General features: G+C 38.5%; 1 protein-coding gene across 2 annotated transcripts in view; it reads left to right on the top strand.

Moving 5' to 3' along the window:
• cpne5b (copine Vb) overlaps positions 1 to 11384 on the top strand; it is a 119696-nt gene extending 108312 nt beyond the window's left edge. For both annotated transcript variants that reach the window (XM_072382481.1, XM_072382480.1), the window contains 3 exons: positions 5475 to 5532; positions 6613 to 6686; positions 8249 to 11384. In XM_072382481.1, coding sequence (XP_072238582.1) covers positions 5475 to 5532; positions 6613 to 6686; positions 8249 to 8440 — 324 coding nt within the window. In that variant the 3' untranslated portion in view covers positions 8441 to 11384. The remainder of the gene's footprint in view (positions 1 to 5474; positions 5533 to 6612; positions 6687 to 8248) is intronic.
• Positions 11385 to 12340: the final 956 nt, after the last annotated feature.

The raw sequence follows: 12340 nt of genomic DNA, 5'->3' as shown, positions 1-12340 counted from the left end.
TCTATGTGTATTTGATGGCAGAGTGTGAATCAGTTGTCTCCTTAATTTCACATGCATGTTTTGGTTTGTTGGAGTGGGCTAAATCTAAGAGCTACTTGTATAGGTCAACTGATTCATTGGCATCAATCGCATCTTACTAACCCTGAAATTGGGCTACTTTGGCCCTGATGGTGGCTGATGTATGCACAAACACTGCAAGTATATGTTTTGCATCAAGATAATGTCACTGTGTGCCATTAATTTCTAGTTAAGTAATTTAACATGCTTTGCAACCAGATAATAATGTTCATAATAGCTCTAGATGGCTTATTGTAAAGAAAACCACATGGCAAATTAGCATATTGATAGAATTGTTACCAATGCTACATTACACTCTTTCTATTTACACCATCAAATAATTTGCTCTTGATGAATTAATAGCTAAACAGATGCTCAGATAGATACAAAACCTGGCCAACATACTACCACTTAGCTACAGTGATGAAGCAGTATCTGTCTCTCCTGGTTGTCAAGTAATCTTCCTTCTGTCCTATTCCACTTACTATTTCATCTTCTCCTCAGTTGCAAGGCTATGAACCACTGATTCAAATAATATCATGGAGTTCTCACATGATATAAAGACAGAGACATATACTTCTACAATATATAGTCTCCCACTACTTCTTATCCCCCGCTGTTGCCTAGCAACCAACTTCCTTTTCCTTTTCCCTTAGTTGTTTCTTTACTTCATTTTCCAATGGTATTATGAAATATGAGCGTGAAATTAAGCTTGACTTGTCATTGTACATGGGATCATTTATTTGAATGGCAGTCAACAATGACAGAAACATAAAAAAGGTTGTTATTAAGGCTTTATCAATGCATTAGACTGATAATAATTACAGCTCTACCAAAAGCTATTTTCCAGTAAAGTCAAATAATATTTCATCAGCTGATATATTGGCTGTTGGCTTTTTCCTGATACAAACTATGGTCATCAAATTGGATGAAATGATTGCTACAGCTTGATCTACTAAATGCCTCACTTAGGCTTACTGGATCTTTATAATACAACCATATGCTCCATTGGTGTACTTCAAAAGAAAGGAGAAAACAAAATATATATATATATATATCCCTCAGATTTAGTTTGTTGCTTTTCCATAAAAAACAAAAGTTTATTAATATGTAGTATTGATATTGATATGCAGTGCAAAAAGCTGTCTAATGTTTAAATAGATCTAGAAATGATGAATGATGATAACTGCTGTGTAAAGTGTTATGTTATTTAGTGTGTTAAGTTTATGGGGAAAAGAAATGTAGGCATTGGGTTTTGAAAGACGTTAATCACACTTCAGTTGGCAGTTTTCTTTGGTTTTTAGTCGGAAAGAAAAATTCTCATTTGCAGTTCTAAAAGTGCACAATGTAATGACTACATGATCTTGGTCTGCTACTATTTGCAGGAACAACAGCTGAATATATTTTCAGACAAATTACATTTTGTGATGCTCCATACTGGAGATCTAACAAAAGGAGAAAAATAAAAATGTTTAATCTAAGTCAAGGATGGCCTTTGTGAGTTTATACTGAAAAACACAGTTTGTTAACATGTGAACAACAGAGGGCTTGCATGTTTTTAATAACAGACTGATCCAACTCTCACACAAAATTTACAACTAACAGTTAATGTCTGCACTCAGGGAAAGCTAGTTTTAAATGTGCTTGACCTTTCTTTGAACTAACCTCTGTCCAAGGCACCAGAAGAGAGATGACTCAGGTGACCGCTATGTGTGCAGCACAGTCTCTTCTCTATATACACACATCCGTGAACTTATTTTTGTGTGCATGTGTGTGTGACTGCAAGAACCCACATCCATCCAAGCTCACACATGCATGACATCTGGCTTTAAGAAACACACATAATTTCTGTTTTTGGAGTGTTGATTCATGCTTTGTTTTGTTGTCTCATTAGATTGGATCTTTCCTGCTTGACAGGATGACAGGAGGATGGCAAAAGTGGGGCATGGTGGAGTGCCAGTTTATTTTTGGTGGCATCTGATGTTCTGATGCGAGTGGGTGTTTGTCTGCGACTACGTACACACACATGAGTGTCTGCAAAAGTGAGTGTGTGCACGTGCGTGGGAGGACAAGTACTGTCAGGAGTTGTGTTGAACATTGATAATCGCATAGATGCCGTGTAATGCTGCTGAGGAAGTGTCGATGGAAAGGCTTTCAACGCACATAAGTCTCGTCCCCAAGATTAGAATGTATTTTAATGCAGCTACTTTGAAAAGGAAGCTGATTACGTTGAAGTTCAGCTTTTGTACTCAGCATTTATGGTGTCATCAATCTGGAAAGACCCACTGGTGAAATGATTAAAATAAATAAGGCAGTTTCCACAAAAATGTATCATTTTGCAAGTTGCACATTGAACCATTTTAATGTTTCATTTGAGCACTGAGAAACATCCCCACTTAATCCACTGTCCTGTGACTCATTGACACATTGATATTGACTCTGAAGACAGAGGGGCAACACGAGACGATGGATGTTTGTCACTGATCACAGATGTTGTCATAGTTTTATAACCCTGATACCCAGAGAATCAACCCTGTTGAATTTGGTGAATCTTGACTTTGGCGCTACCAGAGACTACCATATTTGTGGTATTTCATAGTATAGTTCATTGGCATACCTTTTGTGCAGATAGTCATAGCTCATAGATGATGAATGCTTAATTATTCAAAAAGCTCTCCAGCCTTTCCCTTCAGCAACATTATTTGTGTGAAATGCCTGAGAAAAAATGGAATGGACTTCCGTGAAATGTAACATATGTTAGGTACTGTGCACAAGTTTTAGGCAATAAAGTAAAGTAAGGATGCTTTCAAATGTAATGCCAACAATACTTTTTTTTACTTGACTTTTATTGGAGCAACTGCAATTGTTTTACAAGGTGTACAGACATGCTGGCAACCTTGAGAGATTTCTGCGGTTTTATAGCATCTTCTGTCTCTTTGTGTACGGTAATCATATACCAACTCCATCATGACACCAATTGTGCAGTTGATTGTGAAACTGATTTTGGCTGCAAAATTGCAATTACAATGCAGTTCCATCAATATACCATCAATCTCTATGAAGAACATAGAAAACATGTCAAATATTGAAAGGGAAACAGTTTACTATTTCATTAGTCATATCAACTGATCTTGAATTTAATCTTGCATTGTAAAATGTTGGGACCTGGGGAAACAAAAGGTTGGAAAAGCAGTATGAAGAAACTTAGAGCTGGAAGAGCATTTTATAACTAACGAGATTAATTGAGTGTAAAAAAGAACACCTTAGAGTTTCTCAGAAGTAAAGATGGGCAGAGGCATTGTATGAGTTGGACTAATTAGGATTTTAATGACTTAGATTTTATTTGATTATGATTGGATTACAGTAAAATGGATTTTAATTGGCTTGAATGTGTTTTGATTTAGCTCTATATGAATTAAACTGAACTGAATTGAATTATGTAATTTGCAAAAAAACTGTCTACAAATTGTAGAGCAATTTCAGAATAATGTTTCTTAATTTAAGATTACAAAAACAGAATATTCCAACATCTACAGTACATAATATGATGAAAAGATTCAGAGAATCTGGAGACATCTGGAGACACCTTGGGGAAGGGACATGGCTGAAAATCAGTACCCATGATCTTCAGGCCCTCGGGTGGCACTGCATTAAAAACAGGAATGATTCAGTCATAGAAATAACTGCATGGACTCAGAAACACTTGTGAATGCAGCTTCCCCTGCCATCCACAGATGCAAAGAAGCCTTAATAATGTGGACATGATCCAGAGATGCTGCTGTCCTCTCTGAGCCAGAGATCATTTAAAATAGACTGAGGCAAAGTGGAAAACTGTTCAGTGGTCAAATTAAATTAAATTTAGAAGTGTTTTTGGAAATCATGGAGAGGAGAGGGACCATCAGGCTTGTTATCGGCACTCAAAAATATCTCTGATGGTGGGGGGTGCAGTAGTGCCTATGGAACTAGCAACTTGCATGTTCAGAAAAGCACAATTAATGTCAAAAGGTATACAGTATAAAGGCTTTAGAGCCGCATATTTTAGCAAGACAATGTAAAATAGCATGTTTCATAGTCGAAGAGTTTGGGTGCTATAATGGCTATAATATAGCAGTCCAGACCTTTCATTGACTGAAATCATTTGATGCATCGTGAAAGGCAAATCATGACAGCAAAGACCCAGGGATGTTAGGCAGTTAGAATCCTATATCAAATGAGATTGGGACAACATTCCTCACCTAGACAGCAACTGCCTCCATATGTTTACAGATCATTTGAGGAGGCCCACATGTAGCCAGCCTATATGGACAAAGACATGCTGTATGATTGTGTGGGGGGATGTGACATGTAGTGTGAAAGCGCGGAGTGGTCAACTAGACTAGAAAAGTGCTATACAAGTACAGTCCATTCACCATAAAGTTCAAGATAAGCTAATTATAGTGACATTTTTAAATGTTTCTAATATTGATAGATTAATATGCTTTAAAAGTTCGCTTGTGAATTGAATATTGATTTATGGGATTTGCAAATATTTTCATTTTAAAGAGCCATCCTAACCTTCTGGAACAGGTCATTTCCCCTCTAACCTGTGTGAGGAGACCATTGAAAGAATAGCTGCAGTGCCATCTGACTTATGATGGAGCTTGGGAGTGGCTTGGAGGGTAAATGTGGACGGTTGCTGTACCCACTAAAAGTGGCACGTCCTCCCCTCCTGCCTCTCCTGGCTCATCCATCCGCTGCCATGTTAGACCTCATCATGCTATCTGTCGACAGATTTGTCCCTTTTTCTTCTTCCATGCGGACAACTCAGCCAGCCTCTCATAGTTTTGTCAGCACACAGTTAATTTTGCAGCTTGGCATTTTTCCCACCCAGGATGTGAATTATGAGATAAAATTGCCATGTTTTTGTGTGAAAACAGTTTATGTGAGAAACCACCTATGGTTAGATTTGTTGTGTAGCTATCAGAACAGTGTCAGCATCAAAACTACTGACCTGCTGTCCAAGCATTTTAGGTGAAACTGTTGTTGTTGGCAGTGAGTTTAATCCCACCTCCAAAGTCTGATAACCAGCACTGACAATGCTGTCCCCAAATAAGCGATAAGCTGGATTCATATAGCAATAAAATGGATTAAGAGTTATGAAGTATCTGGAAAAGCAAGAGAAGCTAACAACAAGTTTAAGCAATAAGTTTAATTCTATATGAACATGTCATTGAATCAGTCTCTTTTCTTATTTAACGGGTCTTGAGATAGTGGAATGGTGATACACAACATTAGTATGGTTATAGTCTATGTGGGTGAGCATATAACCATCAATGTTGCAGTAATTATCATTACAGGAGAATATGATGAGGACTAGCTTTCAGTTAAAGGAACCTGTTAATTATCTGTTATTATCTTCATTTTTGATTTTTCCACAGGCTGCCAAGCTTCCTATGTCCATCATCATAGTTGGAGTGGGTCAGGCTGAGTTTGACGGTATGGTAACTTTATCTTTTTGGTTTGTTTGTTTGATTTACTGAAGCAGTCATTCTTCGTAATTCTCAGTTGTTTCATTAATTTCATAAACAAGCTGTGTAAGTAAATGTGTATCAGATTATAGGTGATACTGAAAGGAAAATATTTTATGTGGGTTTTAGATATTTTTGAATTATAGAAATTTAGTTAAGGGTATGCTAAGCTGCATTTAAACTTGGGCGCCTCTCCCATCTGCTCAAATCAAATGTAGGAGCAGTGTTCAGAAAGAGACTGCAGCCAGTTGCAGGTCAAAGCAGTATATCGGATATATAAATTACACACAACTCCTAAGAACACCTCCATACAACAAGCCTGATTTTAGCCTGAATGCATCTCTGGCACTTTCTTCCTCAGAACAGGAGGAAGGAGATGGAGATTTTCACTGCTCACTAAGTTTTTACAGTCCTCACACCCACATGCTGTTATTTGCTGGTGTCTACTTGCACTTTGCCCAAAGGTTGCAACTGAAAGATGCCCCAAACCCAACAAAATGTCAAGAAACAAGGGAAAAAAAGCTTGTGAAAGATGACTACAGAGAAATATACCACCACACTTCAAGGTGGTCTAAGGTTTTTTTTTTCCCAATAGGTATAATCTGCTTGGTATGCTTTAAAAAGATTGAAATACCAATAATAAACTCAATATCTATGGATACAGCAGTGCAAACGTCCCTGGGACTAATTCACAAAGAAAATTACAACACAAGCTCATCTGAGTCAGGAAGAAAGTGGATATGTAGGTGGATGCAGGAATGATTGCAGAAGAAATGGCTGAGGTTAATTGCTGTGTTTCAGTGTTTAGTGCTGATGATTTTAAATTGCACAGGCTATAATAAATTACATATTAGTTGATTATACCTCCCATAAAGACTGTACTGCCCAACATCCTTTCGAATTTACTTGTTCAAAAAGATAATGCATAAATGTCATGTGTGATAACTAAATGTTTACACAAGTTTCATCCTAGTGTGTCCGAAAGGCAGCTGTTTTTGCTGAGTTCTAACACTGTATATGTGTATGCATGTGATCTTGTGTGTTCTAGCTATGGTGGAACTGGATGGTGATGACATCAGGATCTCATCCCGAGGGAAACTGGCAGAAAGAGACATTGTTCAGGTGACTGCTCTTAAGAGTAAAAACTTTGACCCAATCCCAAATCCTCATCTTGACCCTAACCCTCTATTTTCTTTTGTGCATGAAGAAAGAGTGGTCATCTATCCATTCATATGAGGTGTTAGTGGCCACTTGGATGGAAAGGTGGCCACAGCTTCTTAATCCTCAAAAGAAATGTGGCCTGCAAGAATGAAAATGGAAGGTTAAGACCAAGTTGTATGTTGAAGGGGGGAATTGTTCCTTTGGCTGTTCTTTCTCAGCTTTATTTGACTGCACATCATTGTAGGGAATTAGAAAACAAAGGCAGACTGGGTCTTTTACCGTTAGATTTCGGTTGCAATTCATAGGCAACTATACTTCCATTTTCCATGACTTCACATTTGCATTTTACATGCACTGATGTGCTGGTACATTATAAGACCATCTGTTAGTACTGGCAGATGAGGACATAAATGTGGTTCCTGTATTTTATGTAATTCCCATGGGTACGAGCATGCAAAATGTTTGGCATTTCATGTTGCACTTGGAAACCTTATACAAACACCTGTCAAGCTGTTTCAGATACAGTGAGTTTTTATCTGCATCCATCTGTGGTGTCAAAAATCAAATTTGAGTAATTGTATAGTGGGCACAGCTCAAGCATATATATATATATATATATATATATATATACTTGAGCCTCCAGAGCTAATGGAGGGAATTCTACACACACTCTACTGGGATGACTTCATCCACACGCATGGCTGCAGCACAGCTCATTCACTCCGGTAAGAACGTCCATCTTACTCAAAGTCGTCGTTCACATTGTCAAAATCTGATAAATATCCTGCCATGTTGCACAAAACTAGCAGTAGCAAACTCTGTGTGAAGTTCGCCGACTGTCACAGAGAAAGGAGTAAATAAACTGTGCTCCAGGGGGGGTGTGTGGATGAAGTGGTCCCAGTAGAGTGCCTGTGTAGAAATCCCTCCGTTAGCTCTCCTATAGCCGCACGTAGCCACATAACAGCACCAATGAGCTAACAGAGCTATAGTACACGTTCGTTCATTCATTCTTCTTGGTGAGTAGATAAACATATTTCATGCCAGAAATAAGGTCTAGGTTTAAAAATACCAGAGTTCCCCTTTAATAGGTCTATAGATGAGATGCAGTTTATGTGGCTTAGCACCGCTACAAGGCAACTGCTTGGAGTTGCCTTACTCAATACCCTATTTTTTTATGTACTGAGACAAATGATATGAACCAGAGATAGATCTGAAGTACATTCTCAAATTCTTGTGGGAAAAGTAAGTTTTTGTCTGTTGTGCTTTTTCATTTCCCATTACTCTTGAGGAAAGCCAGACCACAGGATTAGTGATGGATTACCATATTGTGCTTGCAAAATCCTGCAAATATTGACAGACATTAAACATGGGCCTCCTGGATTTCTCTGTTTGAAGAATCATACCAGTAGTCCAGAAATCCTGGATGGTATTTTGTTGTACAGGCGAAACCGTATGTTTTTTATGTTTTAGTCATATTCTCATCAAGTTATAATCATTCTTACATTGTTTATTCTTTTCCTTAGTTTGTTCCTTTCAGAGATTACATGGATCGGACAGGTAACCACGTTTTAAGCATGGCACGGCTCGCTAAAGACGTGCTTGCAGAGATCCCGGACCAGTTCATCTCCTACATGAAGAGCCGGGGGATCAAACCTAATCCTGCACCACCTCCCTACACACCGCCTGGACACACACACCACCACACACAGATCTGAGGCCCTCCTCTTGGCTTCTCACTGAGGACTGATAGCATGCAGCAGCCTCTCAGAGTCCAATGGGAACTCTCTACCTCCTGTTTTTTGGTGTAAATAGGAGACGGCACAGGAAATGGGTGTTGAATTTTGTGCTGTACCTGACCAGTGACTACAGGAGCAGTGTGTTTTTGTTTGTTTGGGTTTTTTTGTTTGTTTGTTTGTTTCTTATGTGATATGTTCAATTGTAGTCTCTCTCCAAGTGAGACTGACCAAACTTTTCAGGACTTGTTGGTGACAGCGTTTTGGGCAGTGACTGTTTCACATCTATAATTTGACAGCAGGTTGGTTCAAAAAGGTCATGTTGTGGTTAAAACTTGTGCCTGTCTGTGGATGTTTCTCTAAGTGTATCAGGACATGTGAACTTTGACCCAAACCTTGCTCGTCAGTCATTGGTGTGGCCTAATACAGTGATATTTTTTAGGCACCTTTTCCCCTCTCCAACAAGTTTTTATATAAGGGGATTATACCTGCATCTGTTAATACAACAACAGTCATAATGCTCTCTAACTACCAAGCCCTCCTGTCTCTTGAAGAAGTAACTGTTTATAAGAGCATGATGAATGAGAATTGAAGTCCCATGTCTCAGCATTTATCCTCAAATGTTATTCACAGCTGCATGGACATTTCTTAGATATGCTTTGAACACCATACAAACCTAATCCACTTTGAAGTGGTCACCAATTTTTTTTTTAAGTGACTGCACATGAAAAGCACAACTCTATAGACAGTCCCAGCATGATTATCCTACCAGTTTAATCATATCTTCTCTTTCTTAGTGCTGCTATTCATTGATTTGGAAAAAAAGTGCAAAATGTACAAATGCAGATCCAAAGTTTTTTTTTTCAATTCAGCCATAACTCACTGTAAAATAATTGATTTATATAGCTGCAATCGAAGCTCTTATTCCGTATGGATGCATTTCAATCCCAGATAAAGCTACACATGCAGAGCATCATGTATAAATGTTTTGAAACTTTTATCATTTTAACATCCCAATAATCCACTTTTTCTTTAAAACACAACAATTACAATATTGATTAGCCCAAAAGTAAAACACAGGTTAATGCAAAAAGGATATTAAAGGCCATCCAATAAAATAGGATTACCAACCAGACAAAGTAACCAAGAAGTTTGCTGGGTCTCTGTGTGGCAAATGTATTTAGGTAGTTTCATTAATTGCCTTTTTATGGTAATTTCAAGAATGATATTATAAAATTACTACCTATATATGAGTTTTACATTTTACACAGGCAAACTGACACATAGCAGACATTAGGTCAACCAGGTGGGCTATAACTAATTTTTTCGCTCCAATGTCAGGTTATTCCAGCTCCAATTCTATCTCTAATACACCTCCTGTGAAGTGGAGACATTTCCACTGAAATGCCACTGGTCACACATCAGCAACCACATGACTTTTGTGGTCAAAAGCCATCCCTAGGGATTTTCCTTCAAGATAGAGCTGTCCTCACTGCAATGCATCACTGGTTTCTGGTGGCCAATAGTACAAAAATTTGTCTCCAGAGCCTCAAGAGTTTTGTTCATTCCATCAGGTAGGTGAGAAATTATTTTTTTCCGTTTGTATGTTAGCAATCTAGCTGCACCACAGGATAAGGAGGGGTCCTTTTTTCATAATCTGTAGCCTGATATGATTTTACAGCATCATATACATAATATATAAATCTAATTATCATCCCTCCATCCATCCATTTTCTGTACCCACTGAATCCAATTTAGGGTCACAGGGGGTGGAGCTGGAGCCTATCCCAGCTGTCATTGGGCGAGAGGCGGGATACACCCTGGACAGGTCGGCAGTCCATCACAGGGCCACATAGACACAAACAACCATCCATGCTCACTCCTAGGGATGATTTGGAGTCACCAATCAACCTAACATGTATGTTTTTGGTGGGTGGGAGTAAGCCGGAGTACCCGGAGAGAACCCACACATACACGGGTAGAACATGCAAAACAGAAAACCAAACAGAAATGGGGGAATTGAACATGGAAACCTTTTTCCTATGAGGCAACGGTACCAACCACCACACCACCATGCAGCCCCTTAATTATCATGTTAACATTATTTATCTTACTGGCAACATTTGTCACTAACAGCTAAATGATACAGCATCATGTTCATTTATAAAAAAAATAAAGAACTCACTATAAGGAGGCTGGAGGGCAGATAACGATGAGTTACCCAACTTGCTCATCGCAATTCCTCCCCTTGGCCCTTTTTTTTTCAAGACCAAAAAATAATGTTTTTTTTGCCATAAAAATGGATGCCAGCAACCCAGCTGAAGCCCTTGATCTCAAAAGGAAAATGGGCACCTTACTTCTGAAAAACGCAGGGGTAGTGCAATTTTTAGGGTCAAGGGGAAGAATTAGATTGGCCCTTGGAATCACAACACCTGCTTTAAGGAAAAGTTCGGTGCGGGTATGTTTCTCATTTCCTTGCTTTCCAGTTTCTTTTCACCTCTCACTTGTTTGAGGTCTGGGATATCACAATAACATCTGAGGCGCCCCATGGACGACTGGCAGTGGCAGGCTTGTATTCTGGTTTTATTGCGCTAAAATAAACTTTGTCAGTGATTCTTTGTGTGAGCCCAGCACTTTGGGTAATGATATGTAAATGCACCATTTCACTACATTTACACTGCACATTGAAAACTGATGCTAAAATCTTCCCCTTGTCCTGACAAAACAACAGTGTGTATAGCTCAGGAAAGCATCTTTAGCACTCAGAAAAAGTCACCATTTACGTTCTATGCAAATGCTTCCCTTTGAACAATTTCCTGAATCATATGAGGAGAAATACTTCTTTTTTGAAAAAAGTTTGCGTTGTGATACCACAGAAAACAAAATATCAGTGTTGTTCCCTGGCACAATACTGCTAGCAGGGCTCCACAGAGCAATTCAAAACAGCACTTCATCAAAGAAATGCTACACGTGGATAAGAAATAGACTGACTTTAGCTAGGACTTTTGTTTAACTCTACATTGGCGTAGGGTTCAACTTTGGCTAAGATTAATCATTCGATCTGTACAGTAAGGTGGAACAAAGCTCAAAACTCACTGAGACATTCAGTGGGCTGTCTATCTCTACACTGTCAGACATGACAACTAAACTTTTTCATTTTGCAGGTGGCAAAAATTCTAAACATCAAAACACATCACAAAAAAAGGGTTTCCATGGGATAAAGGGGTTTATTTAATTGGTATTATTGTTTATTTGTTACAGAGATTACCCAAAAAGAGACAAATTTGAATTTTCTTGTATGTCAGTCAAGAGCCAGATCTGAATCACGTCTGGATCCACTTTTATTTTTCATAACTCAGTCATTTTGGCTAAGGAATGCAGTCTCAGCTCTTGTTCCATTTTTGGCCATACTTGCATGTTGACATGAGGAATGGGAATGTAGGTCAGTCTGACACAGAAGTATCTTGGCAACAACTTTCTGTCATCTCACTACATCTCTTTCAGGATTTGATTATTCTCTGACGATTCCACCACTGAGAACCACTGAGATCAAATGTTTATGCTAATTTATCTTTTGCAAAATGTCTGATTTTCTCAAGTTATAAATCCAATGCACCCCTCCCCTTCACTGTGGGATGCTGTATCTAAATCTACTTTTTCCATCTGACTCACTCTCACAGTAGCTGATATTCACCTCTTGGTGTAATTTATCAATTATTACTATTAATTGACAGTAATTGCTCAAGTTTATCCTTTCATTTTTTCATTGCTCCTGACAGGTTTATTCATTTGAACCGACAAAGCAATGAAAAAGCAGAACTTATCTCAGTTAAAAAAGCCTTGTTAAAGAGTTTAATGTAGCAAACTATAAAGGCCCCAATG

This window comes from Leuresthes tenuis, unplaced genomic scaffold, assembly GCF_036924035.1.
Source record: "Leuresthes tenuis unplaced genomic scaffold, fLeuTen1.0.hap1 SCAF_3, whole genome shotgun sequence".
NCBI lineage: Eukaryota > Metazoa > Chordata > Actinopteri > Atheriniformes > Atherinopsidae > Leuresthes > Leuresthes tenuis.
The sequence above is the reverse complement of the archived record's forward strand: the minus strand, read 5'-3'. Positions and strand labels throughout refer to the sequence as shown.